The sequence below is a fragment of the Ochotona princeps genome, chromosome 7 (assembly GCF_030435755.1).
Source record: "Ochotona princeps isolate mOchPri1 chromosome 7, mOchPri1.hap1, whole genome shotgun sequence".
In the NCBI taxonomy this organism is placed as follows: Eukaryota; Metazoa; Chordata; class Mammalia; order Lagomorpha; family Ochotonidae; genus Ochotona; species Ochotona princeps.
This window is the reverse complement of record NC_080838.1, coordinates 86347251-86374225: the sequence shown is the minus strand read 5'-3', so window position 1 is coordinate 86374225 and position 26975 is coordinate 86347251. Positions and strand designations below refer to the sequence as shown.

General features: G+C 44.7%; 1 protein-coding gene across 1 annotated transcript in view; it reads right to left on the bottom strand.

Moving 5' to 3' along the window:
• CSMD1 (CUB and Sushi multiple domains 1) overlaps window positions 1-26975 on the bottom strand; it is a 652915-nt gene that overhangs the window by 618569 nt on the left and 7371 nt on the right. The window contains exon 2 of the mRNA XM_058666667.1: window positions 19921-20033. Within this exon, the coding sequence (XP_058522650.1) occupies window positions 19921-20033 (113 nt within the window). The remainder of the gene's footprint in view (window positions 1-19920; window positions 20034-26975) is intronic.

Here is a 26975-nt window from a genome sequence, read left to right as displayed (position 1 = left end):
GTTTGCTCAGCTGTGCAATCCATGGGGACTCTGTAACTGTTAGATTCCTGCATTGCAAGATGATGCTGTGCTTTTTTCTTGCCCTCTTTTCTGTTTCAATTGCTTTGCTCTTTGCCACATGCAGTTCTCATGGAGAAGATGGGAGAAGGTTTTGGAATTCTGCCTGTGCACAGTGGACCTGAGTGGAATATCAAGAGAGACAATTAGGAGGTGATAGGAAGGGACAGGGAGATATGCTCACCACAGTGCCAACTGTGGTACCCTACCCAACCAAGATGCCCCTGAGTGAGAGATGCTGTATTACTCTCTTGGCCCCAAGGAAACACCAAAGTCACTAAACACCCAATCCCCTTTGAGAGATACCGACATTCAAAATCATGCATTTATGTAGATGCAGTGAAATAGATGCTGAGGCTCAACCACCAAACCAGAAAAGGGCTTTTGCATTTATGGCTAGAAATAGTTTCATCTAATTTAGTGGAGAAGGTATTTATTACCACGGGTTTTGCCATTGCTATTTTTCCTAGGCAAACATTTTGAGCACGGCTTTTCTATGAATAAATATCATGTCTAGCATGTATAAAATAGGAAAAGTCCTTTCTCTAGAAGAACAAAAAATACATACAGAACAAAATGAAATTTTTGAGCATTCAGTGAATTGTGCTTTTTATGTAATCTTTCCATTTGAAAAGCAGAATGACATAAGATGCAGAGATGATGGAGGGAGGAGGGGGAGCTGGCTTCATTCACTGACTCACTCCCTAAATGACCATACACCCTGGGTCCGTCCAGGTGGAAGTCAGGTGCCAGGGACTCTTTCTGGGTCTCCTACTGGGATGGCAGGCCCCAGCTGGGCCAGCTTCCCTGTTTCCCCAGGTGCAGTAGCAAGAGGCTGAATCAAAAGTGGACTACCCAGGGCTTGAACTGGAACTCTGTCACGAGATGTGGGCATGACAAAATGGTTCAATGTTCTGCGGCATGACACCGATCCTGTTTTATGTAATTTTCAATACATGTCAAGAAAGCTCATTTCTCCTGCTTATTTTTCATATTCTTGCTTCTTTTTTATTTATTTTTACATTTTATTATTATTATTATCATTTTATGATACAGTTTCATAGGCTCCTGGCATTTCCCTTATCCCCTCCCCAAACCCCTCCCCCCAACTTGTTCCTCTATATCATTACTAAAATATAGTTCTTCATACACAGTCATATGTTCATCATTGCGGGCATAGACAATGGCAGAGAGTCCAGCATCCTATTGCCAAGATATAGTGAACAGTTTCATTTTAAGTCCATCTTTCTCTGGAAGTAGAGATGCATACTACATTGTGTCCTCACATCTGGATATGTTAGTCTCCATTACACAGCTACTGCACATCCCCTTAAATGAAAAGTCATAATACAAAATCAATAATAGAAAGAAAAATAGAAATTCACAATGCCATGAAGTTAAATGACGTGTTACTAGATATGACAGTCTCCACTACACAGCTACTATACATCCCCTTAAATGAAAAGTCATGATACAAAATCAACAAATAGAAATTTACAATGCCTGAAGTTAAATGACATGTTACTAGATATGACAGTCTCCATTACACAGCTACTATACATCCCCGTAAATGAAAAACCACAAAACAAAATCAACATCAGGAAGAAAAAGGAAATTAACAAACCATGAAGTTAAATACCATGCTACTAAATGACTAACGTGTAGCTGAAGAAATGAAAATCAAGAACCTTCTTGAAGAAAATGCTACTGTATGATCTATGAGTCACTGAATGATTTAATCAGAAGAAAGTGTTTTGAAGAGATGAAACTAACAGAAAACAACAAAACCCATGTGATATAGTTTCTGCTGATTTTTGTTGGTGAAGTGTGTCTCTTTAGACAGCAAATAGATGTGTTTTGTTTTTTAATCCAGCGTACTACTCTATGACATTTGATTGAGCTTAAGCCATTTACATTCAGTTTAATATGTATGGGTGGTACTTAGGGCCTGTCATTTTAGGAATGGGTTGTTCATTGGTTTAGTCTTCTGTTGTCATTTTACTGGGATCCTGTTCCCATTTGCCTTTGGTTTTGGTAGGTGCTATTCCTCTTCTCTGTCAAGAGAACATCTTGAAGTATCATTTGTAGGGCAGGTTTGGAAGAGGCAAATTCTTTTTTTTTTTTACACAAAGTGGCATGTTTAATATCAAAATAGGTTCTTAGGTTAAGTTTACACATGCACATATACACACTGTATGAGACATATACAAAGGCTTCTGTTTCTTGATATCAATTAGGGGTTGGTTCCAGAGCCTCTACAAATACCAAAATCCATAGACATTCAAGTTCTTTCTATAAATGTTTTAATACTTGCTGATAACCATCCATAGTTTCAATCATCTCTAGAATTGCTTATAACACCTAATAAATGTGAAACATGTAGTTTTTATTCTATATTATTTGGAAAATAATGACTGACCAAAAAGAAAAATCAATACACTTCCAATACAGATTTTTCCAAAAAATATTTTTGATCCAATGTTGATTAACTGCATGGAGGTAGAAGTTGCCAATACACAGAGCTTATTGTATTATAAAAATATTGCTATGCATATACTTATAGGTACAATCATGCTTACAGATGATGTATTCAGCCTTGAACTAGCTTCTTGAAATATGTTCCTAAAAATGCTTTTAAATTTATTTCTTTATTTTTCTTTTATTTATAGCAAGCTTTATTTTGTTTGGCCTTTACTGTCTCCACATATAATATCCTTTGTAAATTCTATTTAATCCAAGGTTTCCAAACACATTCAAGACAATGGGTTTCTATTTTGTAGCTTCTCTGACACTTCGAAAATGGTAAAAATGGCAAAAGAGAAAATGGGGAATATGAAAGACCTATGAAGAATGGTATAAAGCTTACAGGCATTTTCACAAATAATTTCTGTGGGGCTGGTGACTACATGTTCCTCACACAGACTGTGTTTTTTTTTTTAATTTGGATTTTGAATCAGAGTGGGAACTTTTTTTTTCTGTTCCATGAAACAAAATAAGCCTTAATAGGGCTGTTTGGGGACATACAACCAAGAGCCAAACAGATTTTTCTCTCTGCCCAATCTTGCAATTGATTGAAAGGTGGCAGCAATGATAATATCTACCTGATAGAGAATACATAAAACAGCTATAATGGAACTGATTTAGAATAAAGATTATTATTTATTATTAGCACTACTATTGCATTAGTTATAATCAATACCTAATTCATCTAAGTTTCATAATTAGACTCTCCCAATTAAAATTCAGTGCTTTACAGATCTTCATTCAGTAAAATGTTACAGACACTGAATTGCCAGAAATCAGATGATATTTGTAGAAAGTTATGTCAATAATAAGAGGTCACCAGTAAGTTATTTCACAATTAACTATAAAACTTCATGGAAAGTTGTTAATACACAAATGAATTCTGAGACTCTGAAAAGGATTCTAAAAAGTAGGTTCAGATTGGCATTATTTGGTGACAGTAAGAATCTCTTGGGAATCCCCAGTTAAAACTGGACAGATAAAAGAGTGTGGGAGGAAAACTGAATCTAGATATTTCTTAGTTTAAATGCATACAAAGTCTTTAATTTTTTTGAATAGTAACTAGCAAAAATATTTGGTATTTTTGTATTAACATCTTTCCATGAAGAGGCACATTCTTTTTTTTTTTAAAGACTTATTCATTTTATTACAGCCAGCTATACAGAGAGGAGGAGAGACAGAGAGGAAGATCTTCCGTCCGACGATTCACTCCCCAAGTGAGCCGCAACGGCCAGTGCACGCCAATCTGAAGCTAGGAGCCTGGAACCTCTTCCGGGTCTCCCATGTGGGTGCAGTGTCGCAATGCATTGGGCCATCCTCGACTACTTTCCCAGGCCACATGCAGGGAGCTGGATGGGAAGTGGACCTGCCGGGACTAGAACTGGCACCCATATGGGATCCCGGGGCTTTCAAGACCAGGATTTTAGCCGCTAGGCTACGCCGCCAGGCCTGAGGCACATTCTTTTAACTTTGCTTGACTGTAGAAGAATTTTATTTCATTTTCAAAGACAAAAGAAAGCTTTGCTGGATATGTTATCCTAGGCTGACAATTTTTTTCTTTTAGAATCTGGAATATGTCACTCCATTCTCTTCTTGCCTGTAGAGTTTCCTGTGAGAGATCTCCTGTGAGTTTAATTGGCATTCCTTTATATGTCAATTGATTTTTTTCACGTGCACATTTAAGGATCTTTTGCTTATGTTCAGTTGAAGAGAGTTTGATGATCATGTGTTGTGAAGATCACTTTTGATCAAGCCTGTTGGGAGTTCTGTGCCCCTCCTGGATCTTGTTTCCCAATTCTTTCTCTAGATTAGGGAAATTTTTCTTTATTATTTTATTAAATACATTTGCAAACTCAGCTTCTCTTTCTGCACCTTCTGGGCCTCCCATAACTCTTAGATTAGGCCTCTTAATAGTATCTTTCAATTCTTGAATACTTTTTTTGGCCTGATTCAGCTCTGCTTCCAGCTTTTTGTTTGCTTCCCCCTGATGATAGGAAATATCTTCCAATTCTGAGATTCTTTCTTCTGCTTGCTTCATTCTATTTTGGAGACTCTCCATTGTACTTTTAATTTGCTCTACTGTGTTCTTAATTTCTGATATATCAGCCTTGATTTGCTTTATTGCTTCCTTAAATTCTTGGAAATCTTGTATGTGCTTCTCATTGTTGATCAGAAGCTTCATAATGAGTTTTATGAATTCTGTATGCCCCATTTTCTCGATGTCTTCCTCAGTTAACTCTGAGGTTGGCATAGGGTTTTGCTCCTTTGCAGGGGAGTTTTCAGTAATAGTCATGTGCCTTTGTCTCTTCTTTTGCTCTTGGTCATTGCACTTCTGGTTAGCAGAGTCTTCTCCTTGAGGCAGATTTCTAAGCTGTGTCACCCACAGGTCTACAATGTGATTTTACTTATTGTGGTTGGTACAAAACTTTTTGCTTGCAACCAATTGTGCCACTCCCTCCGGCGAGTTCCAGGCCTGGGTTCTTATGTCAGATTTCCACAAAGAACTCCATAGGCCCAACTCCTGGCCTACCACTCACCACCTCCTGTGATACTGTGCTGAGGCTGCACTGTTATCTCTGCAACCTTTCTCCCACTTCCGGTTGGAGCAGGTCCCAGGATTAGAGAGACACCAGGTATCCTATATAGTTAGGTTGTTGGTGGCGCTGATCTTACCGGAATGTGTTGGACGTTAGGTCTGGGTGCCACACGGACCTATTTTGACCCTTATGATGCCACAGTCGGTATTATTTTCCTGTGGGACCAGTGCAATCCATGGAACTTAGTGAGTCCTCGCAAGCTCGGCACATGCGCAGTTCACTGTTGTCCCCTGCAGCCTTAAAGCTATTGTCACAGTGTACAAAATGGTGCCTGATATACCACTACTAGAGTTCTTGATCAGCTGGCAGTCAGGTCTGAGGGCTACCCAGATCTGTCTTGGGTGGAACGTATAGAATGCCACGTTGCTGCAGTTCACTGAGTCAGAAATGAGTTCACTCCCAGCTCAGCATATGCTCAGTCCTTTCCCTTGCCTTTGCCTCCTTATACAAAATGGTGCCAAATTAGGCTCTAGGGGGCTGACTGGCTGTGAAATCCACCATGTTCTTGCACTGCCCATCTGGGATCTGCTGCTCTGTCTCTGCTCCTGGTCAAATCAAACAGACCAGCAGGACGGACAGTTCTTTGTGTGGGTTTACCTCCCAAATTCCCATTGAAAGTCCCTTCCCACCTGGTTGTTGGTGGAGCTCTGTCTGCTGGTGGAGTTCAGATCACCATTAGCTGAATGCTGCTGGAGTATCAGTCACTGCAACACCACACCTTTGTGTGTGCTGCTTTCCTGTGTCTGTCAGTCTCCAGGTACCCCTCTGCTGTTGTTCTGTCCCCTCCTATTTTCTGGAATATGTCCTCTCTGCTTCATCTTGATTAAATGTTTTTCCGTCTGTTTAAACGTGTCCTTACCCTATTCCGCCATCTTGATTCTCCCCAGATTCTTGCTTCTAACAAAAATACTTGAATATGAAGAACTACAATTTTCTTGTGAAAAATAATTACATAAATATTAACACATGGTTCAAACCCAAAGGCAAATTCCTAAAGAATCTCCTAAGCAATAACTTTGTTTCACAAGAAATGAACTTGGAAATAGACTTCCAGGGCAAAGAGACTTTGAAATTACTCCGAATGGTATGGTGGGTAGTGTTAAATAGTAAGTTACTGATTTCTTATTAAAAAAAATTAGCAACACATTGTATAACTGTGTGAGATTAATGGGCAGAATTTTTTTTGTAAAAAGCAGATATTTTATGTCAGTGGAAATTAAGAAATCTCAGAAGTCACCAATAGTGACATTGTTCGTTAAGCAATAGTAGCATTTCCTGAGAAAATCAGAGAAGACAGAGAAAAAGCAGCACCATAATTGTCTTAGATGCACATGTATTGTTTTTAAAACTTCTCTTTGGTTTTCCAGTTTCCTCTGAATGAGCAAATGAAATATAAAGAATTTCTGAAAAGTAGGATCACAATCTCTTACAGAATTAAAAAGAAAGAAGTAAAAATGATAGTTTTATAGAATTTAAATTTTATACTGCAATTTTCTACATAGCAACTGCTTTTACATGAACTTTAAAAAAAGCTATTCCAACTATTTCAGTAATGTATTTACTCCACAGAATAGCAGGAACTTTCATCAACTAAGAAAATTGTAATCTGTTAGCTTTCCCAGGAAACACTTACAGGGGAGATTCTGTGGATATATTTGTCATTGTCAGAAATAATCATAACATGATCTGTGTGGAATGACGACCCATCCTGTGGAGGGGAAGCTGCTTCGCTCCAAGGTTGTGGTTGGGAGGACACTCGTCCCCACCAGTGGTCTTTGCTCCCTTTCTGTCAGCACCCTGAGCTACAAGCGCTGATTATGCTGAAATTACTCTTTCATGGACAATGACACATTTTTCCCTTAAAACAGTCATTTTGAGTTACCATTGATCTTGTACCGGTTAGTACTGCTTTAGTTTTAGAGAGGTTGTTGGTCTGCTGGTGCCTACTGGTTACTTGAATCTTACCCAGAAAACTAATTTTTAAAATTTTCTTTTCACGTTATTTGAAAGGTAATGTCATAGAAAATCACAGAGCCAGAGATCTTCCATTTGCAGATTTTCCCCCCAAATCCCTCCAAGAACCAAGGCTGGAACAAGCCAAAGCTATGAAGCAGGAGCTTGGTCCTGGTCTCCCTGCTGGATTGCAGAGGTCCAAGCTCTTGAATCCACACCTGCTTTCTCTTCATGTGCGCAATGGCAGGAAACTGGATCAGAAGTGGAGGAGTTGGGATTCAAACCCAGACAGGTGCTCCAATATGGAATATTGGAGAATAATTAATACCGTAAGTAGCAACTAAGTCATTGAGTCAAATACCCATATTGACTTGGAAAACTTTCATTAGTGTCTGTAGTAGACATGGAAGATACAAAACCAAGAGGATGATGGTCCAAACTCAACCCTCCGAGAAGCATTCAGGGCTCTGTCGAATGCATGCTTGGTCTTAACTAGAACACCACCAGCTGGTCAGGCTGACACTGTGCAGTAGCAAGGCTCAGACCTTACTTCGTCATTTATTTCCCTCTGTTGTGCTATAATTCCATCTCTCTGTCATTAGGACATCCAACATATTTTGCTTCCTTTGTTTACTTTCAAGAAATCAGCTCAAGTTAAAAAAAATCATTTTAGTAGAAAGACCTGTGGAAATAAAGCTTCTTCATTACAACTTGCAAAGACTTTGCTGTATAGGTGAAAATGTCAGACACTGCAATTGGCTGGGGAGGTTGTCTGAAGATCAGAAGCTCCAGTTAAATACCTCTAGATCATTCCAGCGGGCTTAGGAAAGACCACCCCATATCTCATGAAGCCACCAAGATGTAGATCCTATAGATCCTTCCTGTGGCCCTAGGAGAGAATGCCCCTCGTCTCTCTTGATGCAAATCCTATAGATGAATGAATGAATCAATCAATAGACCTGATAAATCCTTCCTGTCGCCCTAGGGCACAGCATCACACATCTCATGAAACCATCATGCTTTACAGTGCAACTGCCCAGTGGAAATAAAAGGCAAACAGGAAAGTTACTTAGACCTTTCAGTAAAAAACAAAACAAAACAAAACAAAACAAAACAAAACAGAAAAAATGATGTAACTACAGTATTATATTCATCCCCAGATATTCTTCCAGGATGTAATGGGTTCCAATGATTTTTCCTATTGCTTTTGGAGTTTGGCCTATTTTATACCTGCAGTTTATCCATCTGAACTCCCCACATCCTAAGTGCTCAGTATACTGCACACCTAGGGGCTACCATGTGGGGACAGCACTCATTTAAGTAATGATTGACAGTCATTACTAGTCAAGGCACTGCTAGTCAAGAGTCCAGTGATGGGTGAAAGCTCAGAGCTGGTGCAGAGTCTCAGCAGTGGAAGACTGCACAGAGTCAGTGCTCAGAGAAGGCTGTGTGCAGAGCAGGCAGCGGACAAAGCAACAGGGCTTCCTGCAGTCTGGGGAAGGCCAGGTGGTCGCTAGGACCCAGGGAAGGCCAGGTGGACACGGAGGACCCAGGGAAGGCCAGGTGGATACTGGGGACCCAGGGAAGGCCAAGTGGACACTAGGACCCAGGGAAGGCCAGGTGGACACGGAGGACCCAGGGAAGGCTGAGTGGATACTGGGGACCCAGGGAAGGCCAGGTGGACACGGAGGACCCAGGGAAGGCCAGGTGGATACTGGGGACCCAGGGAAGGCCAGGTGGACACGGAGGACCCAGGGAAGGCCAGGTGGATACTGGGGACCCAGGGAAGGCCAAGTGGACACGGAGGACCCAGGGAAGGCCGAGTGGATACTGGGGACCCAGGGAAGGCCAAGTGGACACTAGGACCCAGGGAAGGCCAGGTGGACACGGAGGACCCAGGGAAGGCCAGGTGGATACTGGGGACCCAGGGAAGGCCAAGTGGACACTAGGACCCAGGGAAGGCCAGGTGGACACGGAGGACCCAGGGAAGGCCAGGTGGATACTGGGGACCCAGGGAAGGCCAGGTGGACACGGAGGACCCAGGGAAGGCTGAGTGGATACTGGGGACCCAGGGAAGGCCAGGTGGACACGGAGGACCCAGGGAAGGCTGAGTGGATACTGGGGACCCAGGGAAGGCCAGGTGGACACGGAGGACCCAGGGAAGGCCAGGTGGACACTGGGGACCCAGGGAAGGCCAGGTGGACACGGAGGACCCAGGGAAGGCTGAGTGGATACTGGGGACCCAGGGAAGGCCAGGTGGACACGGAGGACCCAGGGAAGGCCAGGTGGATACTGGGGACCCAGGGAAGGCCAGGTGGACACGGAGGACCCAGGGAAGGCCGAGTGGACAGTGAGGACTCAGGGTTTGAATCTGTGGTGCAGAGGCAAGTTTAGGGAATCAGAATGCAGTTTTCATGAGATCACTTAGGAATATATAACAAAATTAAAAAAAAATGCAGAAATGTCTGAAAGAAACTAAAATTGGGTTTCCATGTGTCATGACTTAATTTCACAGAGGGGAGCAAGAGACCAAGAGAAATAAGTGGGTCATGAACTGGGCCAGGCCCCAGAAGGGCAGCGTTACGCAGTGGGAGAAGCCAGGGGAGCATGAGGGTCAGAGTTCAGGTGGAGTGTGGAAACTCTGAAGATCAGGAAGTTAGAGAGGCCATAAGGACACGCACGGGTCGGCTAGTAATGTCCCAGCAGGACACAAAGGGACAAGTACTTGCCAGGTTGGTTCTCTTAGGATGCTTGAGAGTGTGAGAGGAGAGGAGGAGAATGCATGAGATGCAGCTGTGCAGGTGTCCTGGTCCAAACCCTCGCATTGACCATGGCAGACAGGCAGTGAATTCACCCAATCCTGCAAACAGGCACGCTCCCTGCAGTGTGCATGCAGGTTGTCAGGAGGCCTGCGAGAGTCTACCCCACTGGGACAAGCAGCATTTGACTTTAGCATCGAGGAATTATTCACTGCAAATGCGACAGATAAATCAGATGATTACAAAGAGATTTTCACTTAACTCCTGTGTTTTGCTGTATATTTATGTGGCACACAACATTGTTTTCAGTCAAAGCTTGACACAGGTGCGCCTTACAGATACACGGAGCACCAGTGTTGAGCAGCTGTGCCAGCGGTTCCTGCTCACAGTATTATGTGGGGGGTGCTTCCTGGAGACACAAATAGGAGGGACCTGTGCGGCTGAAGTGGGTCAGCAGCGCCCACCAAGTTCTCATGTGGTATGATACATTCAAAATGTTAACCATCATTGTGGACATGCAAACTGAACCACAGCCCTAAATATATTTGTGTAGAAAACAAAATTATCTGTGTTCTAGCATCAGGGTCATGATCGTGGAAGCGATGCCTCCCGCACCTGTGGAATCCTTTCTGCCCACCCAAATGATGCTCTTCTATCATTTTCTGGACCCTGATGCAGGTGGGTGGTATTGCATTGTTGCATAACCACTCCACTTTCAAGCCCTCATAAAGGCTCATGATTGGGACGGGCATGTCTCCACTGTGATCACACTCCAACTCTTGGCCTCCCCAGTACCTGCTTGCTCTCTAGCTTCCCACAGAAAGACTCCGAGGACAGGTAGCCCTGTGGGGTAGCCCCTGCATGTCTGCTTTCTTCACCGCTGTTCACTGCTTGGGTGAGTCAGTAAAGATGCGATTGCCAAGATGCTTCGTATTTCTAATTTGTGTACTCTTCAGAGCTCTCGGGAGGTGAAGCCCAGCAGGAATGGAATGTGCTCAGAGAATCAGGAGGAGGTGAATGTGTACAGCTTTCTGTGTCCAGGCTTTTCGCTGCAAATCTCTTAGGATCATTTATATTGCTGGGGAAGCCAGGACATCAGTCTTCAGTTTAGTGGACAGGTTTCACGGTAATAACCATTTGTTTCTGTCAGAGTTTTGATTCAGACTGGATTGCCATAGTGACTCTCCATTTGATAATTTCTAGTGAGCCCTGCAACCACCAAGCTTGATTAATAAAGACTCCTTAATATAGCCTAGACCTGTCTGGTGCAATCTCTCTTGCACTTTGCATCTGCAGGAATAATGCTGATCTCTTTTAATGTTTGTTGACACGGGGGAATTACACACAGCGCACAGGTCAGAGGTTAGCTATGAACCTTGTACGGAGGGAAATCTACAGAAAGAGACACGACACTTGACTGCATGAAGAAGCCAGCTGTGATGAGGGGAGCCCAGGATGGCAGCTTTAGGCTGAAGGAAGGAACTGCTCAGGTGCCTCTTTGCAGTGGATGTGCAAAGAAGGCACTTGCTTCTAAAGGCTGGGTGGGAGCTGGAGCCGTCTGGATCCTCTGAGGTTTCAGAGTCTCTGTGCAGAAATGAACCCACCACAATGCAATCATCACTGTTTTCAGTCGGCACCACAATCAATGTTCTGTTGCGGTGTACTTCAGAACCTGTTTTTAGGCTACACCTGGATACCCGTAGTGAGTTCCATTTACTCTGGGGAGCCGTGGGGCTGTTCTTGCATAAGAAGCATGAGCTCCTGCTGGAGGGACTAGAGCCTGGAATGACAAGGTAGCTGTAGGCATCACGAAGTCCCCTGCTGGGGGACTTACTTTCTGGGTGAATTAGCGCATGAAGCTAAGCTTTCTTGTTCCAGATGAGTGGCTTGTCCCAGATACCAGCAAATGTTAAGTTGTGCACCTTGTGGACTGGGATGCCCACTGCTCTGCAGCCTGGGTTGACCTATAGATTTCTACTGCCCCATGAGGCAAGTGACAGTCACAGCAGCTCATCCACCTGGTTGGGGCAGCAGCAGGCAATGCGGGACATGCCAGACCTGCCTAGCAAATTCCTCAGTGTACATCATGCTACTCTGTGTTGGCAGCCCCTGCACAATGTGATGTCTGTGCCTGCAAGTTTGTGCGCATGGCTGATGACTGGGCCTGCAAGACGATGGGCGTGTCCAGTGACAGTGTTATGAATGGATAAAGTGAGACAGAGTGGCTTCTGCCTCAGTTTTATTCAAATGCACAAATGCACATCATACAAAGCCAGGTTACCTGGTGAGTGGCAATCCTCCTGGGAGGTTCAGCTCTTGAAGGCTAAGAACCTAGCATCTCCCTGTTGCTGCTAAACATCAACAATTTTAAACAGTTCTGATTTACAGGATGACAATGTTCCAGGTTGTCTTATGTCATCCTTAGCAGAAGGAAAGATAAGCTAAAGTAGTTTTATATTGTATATAAGTAATCATTTTTTGTTATATTATTAATGCAAACTTATAACTTTTTAATAATTAGATCAATACACAGAAATATAAAGGCTGAAGTCAGATGTGCATCAGGGCCTACAATTTTATTTATAGCATTAGCCTACGGTAAAATTACCTTGTTACTTTCACTTCTCTAATCAGGAAGATTTTTCTAAAGAAATATATTCTCCAGGCCAGGGCAGCAGCCTACTGGGGAAGGCACTGGCACCTCTTAGGAGAAGTGGTTCCAGTCTTGGCTGCTCTGCTTCCTGTCTATCTCCCTGCTGATGTTCTGGAAAAGCAAGAGTGGGCACCTGAAATGGTTGGGCCCCTCACCACCATGGGGAACCTGGAAGACGCTCCTGACTCCTGGCATAGGAATGGCCCAGCTCCCGCTGTTGCAGTCAACTTGGGAATAACCAATGGATGTAAGATTATGGAAGATTTCTCTCTCTCCACTTACTGCCTTTCAGATAAGCAAATAAGTCCTTTTTGGCAAAAAAGAAAAATTCTTACTTCAACATGAACTAATAAATTACTCTCAAAGTCTACTCAAAATAATTGCTACTAAAATGTAACCACATTCTCTAAATCTAATTCTTAGTAGATGCTAAAAGTGCTTCAAAATACAGTTTTAACTCCACGGTTACTTAATACATTGAGAAGCCGTTTCCCCCAAAATACCAGACCTCATTTCCCTCCCAGACCAAAGGTACGTAGGGTGCCTGGGCAATGCAGGGCAGCAGCGAGCCTGGACCAGACACAGTGTGGCCCAAGAGGGCACCCAGTTTGTCCTCTGAGCCACAGAGCAGCCCTGCAGGCAACTACCGCTGGGTGCCGTGAACCAATTCACAGTCTTGATTCAGATAGGACCTCAGCCCTGTGGAGCAGAGTGTGGCTCCTGGGGTGGGGTCAGGTATGTGAAACTAGAGAGGGGGATTCCGAGTCAGGAGGACTGCCTGTGACTTCACAGAGGGTGTCAGAGTGACAGTCTGTGGAGCAGCTCACGGCGTGTGCAGACAGGAATCCAAGCATCATGCTATTTCACATCCCATCTGGAATTCCTGCATCAACTCCGAGTACACGCAGCTGCCCTGGCTCGCCTCTCTCATCCCTCTCCTCCTCATCCTCCTCAGAGCTTCATCAACACACAGGGCTCTCTGCGACTTGACATTTGTGCCCGAGCTTCTCAGCTGAAATACCTCCGCCGCAGCAGTAACTATCCTGACTCCCTGACACCATGCTTGTCCTGCTCTAGGAAATCAACCAATGAGAAATCGTGTTTCCTCAATGAGAAGATTGAAGATCTGGGTTTACTAGATGCACCACAGTTCTGTCCTGGGCACTGTGTAGATGCTGTACATATTGTACCTGGGGGCAATGATGCTCTGCGCATTAGTGATCCTTGCTTCCCATTTTACAGGACAGAAAACTGAGGCTAACAGTTAAGCTGGGGCTTAATCCAGGACCATGGGCCTCAAATTGTCCATTCATCACTTTATTTGAACCAAGATTCTCTACTTTCAACCTGCGTCCACTCTCCTACCACTCAGGGCATGCTGTAATTTTGGAACGGCAAGTGTCAGCTCACAGCAGTGAGAGCTGGGCCCCGGCCTGCACAGCGGCTTCCTCATGCTTGGCGTGTCTGAGCAACATGTAAGGGCACATCTGTAAGGGACCCTCAGACTTCCTCTTTGCAACTAGCACACATTTCGAACTCCTCAGCTCCACCCTCGACTCTCATGCTGCCTACCATCTTCACTTCATATCTGTCCCCCAAATGAGAACATGCTACTACAAGCCTGTGCACAGATTGTCCAGGACAGATGCCTGCATGCACATACCAGCCAGAGGGGACTCGTGCCTCCGTGCTTCCCGACCATCACATTGCTTTAGCCAAGACCCACCCACCCTTACTTCCACAGCTGTTTTCTGGTTTCTGCTTGGGCACCTGACTGACACACTTGTGACTGTGAATGACAACTGTTTTAAACCACTGCGCCTTCCATTTTGCAAAACATGTGGTTGCCCTCAAAGGCAGAAGCTCTTGCCGAAGATGGTGGCACCACTGGGGTCCAGCGGTGGGCAGTCGAGGAGACTGGCGACACTGAATGAGAGGCAGATGTCCCTGCCTCTCACGGCAGAATGCTGTTGGCTGGGTTGCTCGTGACTCCATTTTCTGGTAGAGAGAGGAAGCTTCCGGTCTCCACATTCCACAGTGCCATGGCATTTTGGAGGGGGTCTACAGACACTCCCGTCTGGCAGTATTTGCGTAAAGGGTGTTTTAAAATGTCCTTTTTTTCAGGAGATGGTTACATGTCGTTGAAAAAACTTCCATGTTGTAGCGCTCTCGCTCGCTCGCACTCGCTCGCTCTCTCTCTCTCTCTCCCACACAGCGAGCGAGAGGGAGCAGCACAATGCTCTGTCATACAACTACACAGTCGTTCAGGTCCTCGGCCTTCACAAACATGAGTCATACAGGATAGGCATCTCCACATCTGGTTCCTTTTGTTTGGGGTTCCATCTCTACTATTCTCCCACATTGCTGGCTGTGGGACCAGTTCATCCTTGTTCTCGCCTCTGCAGTCTTCTATTGTTTGACCACGGCTTATTTCTCTAATTAATTCTCCATTGATAAGCATTCAAGTAATGTCCAGTAGTGGACAAACTCCTTACTCATACACACCTAACCTCCCAGACACGCAGCTGGAGTTTCAGTTCTGGGTTTGAAGGATGCTGATGGCAGCTTGGGATCGGAGTATTTTCCTAGAGAGGTTTTCACCTGACACTTCCATTAGCCATAGGGAGAATAGTCATTTTGATTTCTTTCTCTCTCTTTGAAGCTGGGGCACCAGGCATGAAGGCTTACAGCACAGGTGAGAGCTCTTACACCCTAGGGCAGGGGCTGCTGCCACAGCACACAGGACGTTGGCTTTAACGCTGTTAGAGAGCTGGACCGGTGCAGGGAGATGGATCACATTGCTTTTACAGTGTAAGGCAGCCAGACACACATGGCCCAAATGTTGTTGGCTTAGAAGAAGCCCTTAATGAAAATCTGAGGCAAAACTCAGACAGTTGGGACACATAGCAGGGCTTCTTATCCAAAATAGCAAAAGTACTGGGGTAAGCAAGTGGCGGCAAACTTGTTCTGAAAGACAATAATGTAGCTGTTTTGGAAAAGTGATATTGTGTTTCTGATGTATATACGTGTGTGTGTGTGTATATATATATATATATATATATATATATATATATAGAGAGAGAGAGAGAGAGAGAGAGAGAGAGAGAGAAAGTTACAGAAAGACAGAATTTATTCTTCCATCCATTGGTTAATTTCCCAAAAAGCCACTATGGCTGGAGCTGAGCTGAAACTTCTCCCAGGTCTCCCACAAGAGTTCAGGGTCCCAAGCCCTTAGGCCATGTTTGCACTGTTTCCTCCAAGTGCATTAGCAGGCAGCTGGATTGGAATTGGAGCAGCCAGTTCATAAATCAGCATCCATATAAGACATCAGCTCTGTAAGCAGTGGCTTAATCCGCTGTGCTACAATACTAAGACCAATTTATGTTTCTTGAAATTGAATTTTGTTTTGAACATTTGGCAGTTCTAAAAATTGTGTCAATATCTAGTGTGAATTCCGTGGGCCAAGGAGAGGTGATGATGTCTGTTATTAAAAAGTGGGGTGCCCAACAGACGCGGCTGGCTCTGCAGAATGGGGTGGGGCAGGGAGGAGGGGGATGTGTGGTGTCCTCCACTTGTGAGTCAATAGGAACTGCACATGCTGTAGGCACCAGACACTAGTCCAGGTGCTGGGGCAGCATTTCTACTGCCCCAGACAAAGCCCATCATCACTGTCTCCTGGGGCCGTTGCTGCCACAGGGAGAGCTCAGGCACCTGCGCCACATGTCACAGAAAATGTGGGACTCAGAGAATGAAGAACATTCATCCAAATTAGACTTAATCTGGGGACAGGAAGCTCTCAGTCCCCTTAAATACAGTTTAGTAACATCAAAGTGTTCATTCCATAAATATAAACATCTTTATTTAAGTAAAAATAGAAAGTCAGCCCTTGGATGGAACTGTAACCTAAAAAGCAAGCTAATGATTACGTCAACACAAGCTTCCAAGCTGGGCTTTGATTTTTGCCTGATTTATGGGAAGGGGTGTTCCCTATGTAAACTGGAATCTTATCACAAACACTTTCTTTCAGAATGATTTATCAGTTACAGAAATCAATTGGAATTTCATTTTGTGAAATTGTGTTCTTATAAGTAGCCACTAAACCCATGTCAAATGGGATCCCAGCACCAACCTGCTCACAGAGTAGAGAAGCCTTCACATTTTTAAGATTAATGTATGTTTAGAAATTCATCTTGTAGACTTCGAATACGTCTAGATGATGGATCATGCTAACAAGGCACTTCTCTAATTATAATTAACGATGGAGGCAACATATAAAGAATGGGCTCAATTTTCAGCTGATTTAAAGAAATAATGTGCCCTATATAAATCTATCATTCAACAAGAGCTGAAACCACACGAAAGATACTGCAAATACATCAAGTGGTTTCTATTGCATTGCCACTTTTTTGTTCCTAGCACCGGGCTAATTTCAAAGTGAATGTCTTTGAGGAGTGGCAGCCACAGAGCAGTTTTCCTTGCCACTGCTGCTGACAGGACTTGGAGACATGAGTGGAGATGTGAAGGGCCAGGAAGACTCTGTTAGCTGTCCAGGGAATGAAGAATCTGGAGGTGAAAGTGTAAAGCAATAAGGAAAAGAGCGAGGAATATTCTAGGGCAGGGGCTATTTGATTGAGCTAACAAAGCCCTGGCCTGTTGGATAGCAAGGCAGCTCGCTGTGCTTTGTCTCCCACAGCGCCCTCATGTGCATTCCAGAGACAGTAACTGTGGCCATGTGGAGGCTATCCTGCAAGAAAGTGGGACAGCTCATCCCTCTAGAGCCCCAGGGTGAACCCGACCTCTCACAGGCTCTCCAGTGCCCTCTGGACTGTTTCCCATCACCCTGCAGGAAGGCTGTCTGTGAAGACAAGGTGTCAGGGCCACCTCTGCCCTCCACAGCCCCAGGGTGAGCCCAGCACCTCTGGGTGCTGTGTCACAGGCTCTCTAGTGCCCTGTGGGCTGTTTCCCTTCTCCCCGGGAGGCTGTCTGTGAGGACAAGGTGTCAGGACCACCTCTGCCTTCCACAGCGCCAGGGTGAGCCCAGCACCTCTGGGTGCTGTGTCACAGGCTCTCTAGTGCCCTGTGGGCTGTTTCCCTTCTCCCCGGGAGGCTGTCTGTGAGGACAAGGTGTCAGGACCACCTCTGCCTTCCACAGCGCCAGGGTGAGCCCAGCACCTCTGGGTGCTGTGTCACAGGCTCTCTAGTGCCCTGTGGGCTGTTTCCCTTCTCCCCAGGAGGCTGTCTGTGAGGACAGCTCCTTTGTCAAAGGGTGGCATCCAGTCCTGAAGCCAGAGCTTTGTCCAGTTGGAGTCTTCGCCATGACTGCCCCTGCTGAAAGAGGAGCGTGTGCTACTGAAAGGGAGGGCGACTTCCTCCCTCCCTGTCCTCATGGTCAGTCCCAGGACAGCTGGAAGCCTGGCTTTGGTCTCCTTATATTTTATTTCTTTGAAGTTAAGTAAAGATCATTCTATTAATTATTGCTATACACACATATGCACATACGTATGCATCTTTATAAAATATATACACATCATAAAATTTTAATCAAATATATTAAATGTATCTTACCTATTTCAATTATCTGTGATATTTTAGTTCTATATAGATTTTAAATTACATAAAAAGCATATTTTTGCTGGAAATCAATGGTTGGCACAGACACTGCAATTATCTACTGAAATGTTTCTTGTTGGGTCATTTATAATTTAATATTCCATATATAACCTTTCTCCCATCATAAATTAAATGAAAAAATGCATTGATTAGGTTTCATAGATGAAACAAATATTTATTTTTAGCCCATACATCCATCAATTAATGAGTTTAAGTTCAGCTAAAACTTTAAAGATAACTCTCAAAATATAACAGGACCAGTTTACTGTTATTCTGTCTACTAATGCCTTGTATTTTAAAATCACGGATGACAAATGCAAAAGCCCAGATTAATACAGAGAAACCTCAACATTTTCCCCAGACTATAGGTCCTTCCCACCCACGTTGCCCCTATGGGACCCTGCCTCTCATCTAACTCTCCCTTCTGTCCTTTGTTTGAGCTAATGTCAGCGAGCAGCCTTGACTTAAATGAGACGCAGACTGAAGCTAAGTGAGGGTACAATGGCTTCGTTCCCCACTCTGTGACTTCAGGGCGATGGAGAACTAGGTAACATCTTGCAGCAATGCCGGCACAGTGAGCTAGACCCCGTTCATGCTGAGGAACCACACATGTTTTGTTGGCAAGAATCTGTCCCTGAATTCTGGGTCAGGCCATACTGTGTGGCTGTATGTGACCAGGCACTGGACAGCCAGTGACCTCGTCCTCCTTGGCATACCATTCCTGGCCTTGTATTGCATTCCTGTGGGAAAAATGTGTTTTCTTTTTCTATTTGTTGTCCAAAAATGACACAATTAAGGTGCTATGTGTTTTTAGAGGTGAAAGATAAAAGATATTCATGCCAGCTTGTCACTGACATCTCTAGCAGTAGTTTCCCTTTGCATGGTGCCTTCCATAGGGCTATTTATCTGCCCTTCTCACCTGCTGGTTCCATGAGCAGAGGGTTACTACCCTGCCCCGTTTGGGATTTCCAGAACAGTGTGTGCCATCCTGATGGGCAGGTGACCAGCATTAGGGGAATTGCATCTCTAATGAAACCATATTCTCAAAGTCCAAACTTGGGGGGGCATTTTCACACTTCTCTTGATGAGGTAGGTTGTTCAGGAAGGGTTATCTTTAGTTGTATTATCTTGTATTCATGTCATCTTTATTTGTAAATGCAACTGAATGCTTTCAGTGAGTTGTTTTGTAAACTGAATTCTATCATGATATCAATGAGACTAGATGATTAGTAAGCACAGGAAAAGATGAAATGCTATCCAGTGGCAAACATGATCTACAAAGAGAACAGTTCAGACTTCAACTATATGCCCATGGTTTCAGATGCTCCATTTTTGTCAGCTATCTTAAAGGTGTACTGTGTATAAATGGCTAAATCAGGTGGCTGGATTTATATGATGTGAAGATGATTTAGGGCTAAATGTAAATATACATTTGTGTATTTTCATGTTATAGGTTTTTTTGTCTAAATAAAGACATTGACTGGATACCTATGGGTATTTACTGGCTAGGTATAAAGTGGGATTAATTCTAATATACATTTATTCAAGCTTAGCAAGAAAAAGAACGTATGATGCACAGTATTAGGAACGGGCCTTGCCAGTAAGTTGCCAGTTGTTGCCAGTATAATTTCCCAACTAAACTGCTCATAAGAGAGATAGGACAGGTTACCAAGCTCATCTCATCTCTTTGTCTTGCTGAGCAACATGCTGAGGCCTCTGAGTTAGGAAGAACAGAATATTTTCAGCGACGTACGAGGGAACATCCTACCTTGAAACTGAGCATTGAACCCTTTGCGTCGGTGATTGCTGTCAGACGTGAAGTGCAGCCGTAACCAGTTCTTGCTACTGATAACGGGAGATGGAAGGTTCATGCCCGTGAGCCTGTAGGAGACAAAAAGGACAGCTTGTCAGCCAACAGGGCAAACGCTCTGTGCTCTGCCCAAGGTGAAGCTGTGTTACTGACAGGTTTCATGTTCAGATGCTTCCAGCTATGGCAGCTTGTTACTGGCTGTCAACACCAAAGCCATTCAGAGTCCTATCCCTACCAAACACAGCATTGCATGTTTCCCTGATGGCGTGAAGGCTTTAACAGGTGTGACCCACCATGAGTTCTTCTAGGAATGTTGTCTGCCTTTTCATTAGGTACTCAAAAGGAAATCATACTCAAGAAAGAAATAGGCAAATGACAAAGTTTCTGCTCTCTGTGATTCAGCGCTTAGAAATCCCATTCACCCGAACTGCAATCAAACTAGGCATCATACTCAGGTTAACATGCAGTATTTCCGGCATCCAATATCCAGGTTTCACAACCAAGCCTTTTTTACAAAGTGAAAGAAGAGGAACATTTACAAGATCTATGAAAAGAAAGAGGGACTTTGAAATGCACTGACGTCATGTCTTAGTAGAGGAGTGCACTAATCTCCAGAAATCAGTTCCATCTCTGTGGAGTTGTTTGGAATATCCAGTCCACTCTGCATGTGGCTTGGCATCAGATGAAATTTCCTATTTCTTTTTCTAATATGGGATTTGCCGTGTCCCTGCTTGGCATGAACAGCTCTTAGATCACAAAACAATTCATAGGTGTTTACTCAGTCTCAATTATTTTCAAGTATTTTTGTTCCACAGTTGTTTAAATGAGTTGGAAGCTGTGGCCACGAACAAACCACCACACTGTATCAAGTGTTTAAAAGAGATGACACAGCTGCACACTTACTCATGTGCAGTAGTGTGCTCCATAATTCTGCATTCCGACTGACAGTTCTAGGTTCAACACGATGTTTCTGGAGTTGATGAGGTGTCAGTGTCTCGCTCACATGTCTGGCAGAAACCTGAGGAGCTCCAAGCCTTACTACCCTGGAACTCCACAGGCACATGGGCCAGCTGGAAGGTGTTTTTTCATGCCCAGGGTTTGTTAGGCAGGTATTGGTTCACATCACTCCGCATCTCATGTCTGGTGGGAAAGCAGCAGCTAAGGATGAATGTGTCACGCATTGAGCTTTTTGATGTCAGGGTGCTCAGTTTCAATTGTCAGGATTTAAAATGCTCAGTATCCATTTAAAGCTACAAGCCAAACCTTAACTGTGTCCAATCGCAACAGTGTTTGTGTCATGGTTTGAAATCCTTTCCCTAGAAGGACTACATGGCTGAGACCTGCTACTTTATGTGGATTTATGTAGCATGGACTGGTGACAGCTGAGCGACTGGCCACAAGGCCCTGGTCTTCAGCCTTTTTCTCTCATGATGAGATTGTGGGCCAACTTGGCAGGTCACTACACACTGAGCCCAACACTGATGAAGCGCAGGGGGAAGGCAAATTCTGGACCTAAACTCAGTCGGTTCAGTTTCCCTCATGCACATTCTGAGCTTCCTGCAGCAGAAAGGTCTGTTTGAACACACACATACGGCTCTTTTTTCATTGCTGCTCATGTTCTTGTAAGAAAGCTTCAATATCTTTTAGCTCTATTGCCAGAATTCTCAATGTCTAAAGTAAGGCTAGGAATCCTGACAGAAATGAAGTTTCTATCCACAGTGAGCTGATTTTATTATAATGTGAATAACACTGAAGCAAGAGCATGGTATTTCAAAGACCTTCCTTGTTATATGCTCGATTAGATTACTATAGCTGAGTTTGAGTGAACAGGGCAGTGTGGATGTAACACTCACCCTGCACGATCTAGATTGAGTCCACAAAGCACAAGAAAATTAGTGTATCTCTCATTTGACTTTCACCCAAACTGACAAGGTGATACATGTATGAAATGCTTTAGTCTCCTTAGGGTTGCTCACTGAAGTTCTGTCTTGATAACGTTAATACTTTCCAGTTTTCTCACCGTCAGAGTTAACAAGGTTCACCACCCACTGCTGCTATGGTGTCCTACACAGAAGCAAGTTGGCCTAATGTTGGAGCAAGACTCAAAGGCCTTCAGCGTTCCCAAAGGTGTCCTGGAGAATTGCCCACAACGCTGACTCCACGTTTTTCAAGTTACATAAGTGCAAGTGTGAGCCACCAATAAAGACTGCTATCAACATGTTAGAACTGTACGTCCAAACCCTGATGTCACACATGGGGAAAGCATGAATGAGGGTGGCTACTTGAAAAAACACAGTATAGATAGAGACCAAAACTTGATGGTGCAAGTACTTGGAGCAAGCCAACTCAACTGGCCTGCTCAGTCTTGTTCAGAAGAGGGCACTGTGACTTCAAGATTCCCATGCGTCCTACATTTACTTCTAGCAAAAGCAAAAGTTTATGCAATCCTTAGAAAGAATTGAAGTTCTCAATTGTTTGAATTGCTTAATTTGATATTCTTGTGTTGTTGTGGGCGGGGCTTCCATATATACTCATACTCATACACTTACCAGTATTTGCAGACTAATCTTTTTACAATTTTATTTTAATTGCTATTTGGAAGGCAGAGGTAGGTCTTTCATCTACTGATTCTATTTACAAGTAATCTTAACAGCCACGACTGGACATGGCCAGAATCAGGCACTGGGAATGAGATCTAGGTCCCATGCATGGCAGCAGGGACTTAACTTCGTGAGCTGTGGCCTTCTGTCTACCAGGGATCTCGAGCTAGGACTTGAATGTGGCCACTCTGACTTCTAGAAATTCCATCTAAGTGTTCTTCTCTGCTGGACAACAGCTCCCTCCTTGACCCAGCGCACTCTGCACAGCCCCGAGAGGCGACGCCAAGAGCCCTGCTCAGCTTTTCTGGTGACTTGGTCCAATCCCATTATTGATCACTTTCTCTATGCAGTCTTGCATTGTCTACACGTTTCCGCAAAAATGAATTTCCCACCCACGAGTTCTCCTCTGCCTTCAGTCATTGGCGCTCCCTGCTCAGATGGACAACTTTGTTCTCAGAGCGTCCTGATGCAGCACCCCGCCTGCAGCTGCAAGGTTCTGAAGCTTGGGCCTCCTTCTGATGCCTGTTGCCTGCTGCTTTGTCAGGGAAGGATTTCAACTGTGTCTGAGGGGTTGCCCCTGGCAACGTGAGCTCCAAACTGCATGAGTGCCTGGGAGGGATGTTTGTAGAGAAGAAATCAGTGTAGTGAAGACCGACCCAAATCACAACACATCCCCTTCTTGAAAATATTTCGGCAGAACTACGACATTAGAGAAGAAAGTCAACTTTCTGAGCATATGAGTGTAAGATTTCTATGACAACTCCAACCGCCTCCCTGGACCCCAGCAAAATTTCTTATTGGCCCCTGTGGTCTTTCCATAGTGACGGAAGAGGACTCCCCAGGCTGTCCTGCACAGGGCCCAACTGTGAGCTCGGTGTCCTGTGCACAGGGGACTGTGGAGGACTGCCCAGGTCATCCAGTGCACTGAAGACTGAGGAGGACTGCCCAGGTCATCCAGTGCACAGGGGACTGCGGAGGACTGCCCAGGTCATCCAGCGCACAGGGGACTGCGGAGGACTGCCCAGGTCATCCAGTGCACAGGGGACTGCGGAGGACTGCCCAGGTCATCCAGTGCACAGGGGACTGAGGAGGACTGCCCAGGTCATCCAGTGCACTGAAGACTGAGGAGGACTGCCCAGGTCATCCAGTGCACAGGGGACTGCGGAGGACTGCCCAGGTCATCCAGTGCACAGGGGACTGCGGAGGACTGCCCAGGTGGTCCTGCAGGTTCGGTGCTGCGAGTCTTCCCTCTCCCCCTCTCCTATTTTCTCTTTGTTATTTTCAGGATTCCTTCCCAGATTTCAACCTTTTCCAACAGAGCTGACTCCTTGGCTGACCCAGGCTGCTGCATTTGCTTCTTGCCTCTCTGTGGGCGCTCACTGTGTTGTGTACATGCTGACTACTGACTGGACCCTGAGCCCACAGAGGTACAGCAGGCCACATCCCTGCTCCTTGGAGGACTTGGTGTCTGGCCATATCCCAGTCAGCCATTTGCAAATGGCTTCCTTACTGCTGTTCTTGGGCATTATGCATGCCACTCAGGGCAGAGAACCCAGATTATCTGAGGGAGGTACACACAGCTGCTCTTCTGTTCTTCCCACACACCGTGGCTTCAGTGAGGCAGCTGTGCAGCTGCCAAGGTCAAGTCAGGTGTCTCTCTGTGGTATACCTGGAGCAGCGGGGGAGCCCATAGAGCAGATATAGATGTCAGGAAATCCAGTGAGAAGGTTCTTTCTCTGCCAGGGAATGAATCCAAAGATGACAATAGGGCATGCTCCAGATGAGACAAGAATGCTTGAGAGAAGGCCACAGAAGTGCCTGAATGTTAGCTAACGAGGAGGTAGAAATCAAGCAAAGGTCACACAGAGAGGACCCTATGCTAGCTTAGGGCCCAAGCCTGGGAAGGAGCTCCAACAGATGGGGAGACCACTGTGGCAGCCACCTTCTTCATGGCAAAGTCCAATGAGGTTCAGGGCTCAGCCTCTGCATAGGTTTCCCTGTGTTGCTTAGGGCAGAGAGCAGGATCCGCCCCCAGTCCCCTCTGCTCTCCATAGAGAAGGCCTGCTTCACACGGCTCTGGAATGCACTGCTGCCCAGGGTAGGGACCGGGTCCCCCCTGAACCCCCTCTGCTCTCTGTGGGGGAAGACTTGCTTCACACGGCTCTGCACCACACTGGCAGCAACAGCCTTGAGTGCCAAGACCCAACCTGGACACATGTCAGTGATTTGGAAAACAAAGCTTCTAGGCCTGTTTCTAATCCTTTCTTCAACGAGGCATACCTTTTTGCTGCTATCAGTGTGGACAGGTGTCTGAGGCTCACCAACAGGAAAATCCATCCTTTGCTCCTGATAATTCCAGGACACTCATGACTGCTCATGGTTGGCACCAGCCAAGTGTATCCATATCGTCACTGTATTATTTATCAAAAGTGTCTATAAATGCAGATGTCTACATTAAATTTGCTACTATGATACTCTAAGACTGATAATAAACAGAACAAACTGAAAGATGCCGCTGCAATTCTGGAACACTGAGATTTTCTTCTTGGATATTATTGTTCCACAGTATATATCATTTAGGGCTTCATGCAAAACACTCCTTTCCTTAATCTTGGACTAATATCAGGTTTTATTCTAGTTCTGGTCAGGGATCCAGACTATGTGAGCTATCATCATGGCAACCACTTCTCCCATCAGTTGATACAGTGACACCTTGTTCTACCTGCTAGGAAAAACTCTGCATGAGTCATGAGTGATGGCGATATATACACTTCATGCACTGATCAAATCAGGGAGTTGGCTTTTGCACCTCCTTATCTTGCTCTGTTTTGACAGTCATCTAGCGTTCCCTTTCTTAGTCTTCTTTTAATATCGTGGGGGGACTGGCATTGTGGCAAGATGGATTAGACTACTGCCTGTGACCACTTGGACATGGCTCCACTTCTAGTTGTTACTGCTCTTGGGGAGACCCAGAAGACAGCTCACATGGTTGGCTCCTGCAACCCTGTTTGGGGCTGTATGGAGTTCCTGGCCCTAGATTCACTTGGCCCAGTTTTAGCCCTTGCATCCATCTTGAGGAATGAAGCAGAGGAGAAAAGACCTGTCTCTTACTCTCCATAGCAAAATTTAAGTATGTATTTGTTTCTATTTGAAAGGCAGAGTTACAGAGAGATCATCCAACCAATGGCTCACTCCCTAAATGGCCACAACAGTGATAGTTGACCTGTCCAAATCCAGGAGCCAGGATCTTTTTCTGGCCCTCCCACCTGGGTCCAAGGGCCGAAGCATTTGGGCCTTTCTCTGCTGCCTTCCAAGATCCTTAGCCAGAAACTGGAGCAGAGTTAGAGCTGCCAGAACTTGAACTGGGGCCCATAGGGCATTCCTGCTATGCCATGGTGCTGGCATCTGAAACTGTGCCTTTCAACATGGGTTCCTCCTGAAGAAGAGGCATTAGCACGGGGAGAAGGAGCTTGTTGAGATCCATAGCACAGTAGGCCACCATAGTGACTATGACTAGAGGGCTGACGCTCCAAGAAGGGAAATATTCTAACCAAATTGAATCCTTGCCCATAAATCAGCGACAAGATAAGCTATAATCAAAAGTTATTTCTAGTTACAGTAATCCTGGGAAAACTTAAAACATACTAAGGAAAATCTTATCAAATTAGATAAAACCTAAATGAAATATATGGAAAGGCATGCTCTAGTACAAGAATGCTGCAGAAATAGCTAGATCCAGTACCAGCTCCCAATGACATGCTGGACTGCTGCTTTTTTTTATATACAATCAATAGTACGTAGTAACTGAGAAACAAAGATGGAAAAGAAAAATGGAAATCATCTCCATGTAACAAAACTAAACCTAATAGTCCGAACGGCTTGCTACACAGGTATGAATACACACAGATATTTAATAGTATATAATTATTGGGATGTCATTTAAAAATCATCATTTTCTCATTAAGAATCCATCAAAAGTCTTTCTTCACCAACACCAATAATCTGGATACAGTGTACTATCCTACTGGACATGCTATGATTTATTATCTAATGTCCCAGTATTGCAATTTGATCCTCTGACAGCCTGATGAATTTTAAAGCAAACCACCTTATCACGGGTTTGTTCTGAATCATCACATTTGTTTTCTAGGATCAATTCCTAGAAGCAAAATATATGAGCCAGAAGGGAGCTCTTCTTCATCACTGCTCCTTAAACACAGGCTGAAAAGTTGCTCTGAAAGACATGTTTCCCAGGGAGCATTTGGTTTTATCCCATGAGTTTAAATTTTGATAATGTATTGCCTTTATTGTGGATCCAGCTCAAGCACCACTTTCACGGTGTGCCTCCATCATCTGACTGTCCTGTTCCATCTCAGAAGAGGGCTGTCCACATATCTGCCTCTTCCAAGGGGT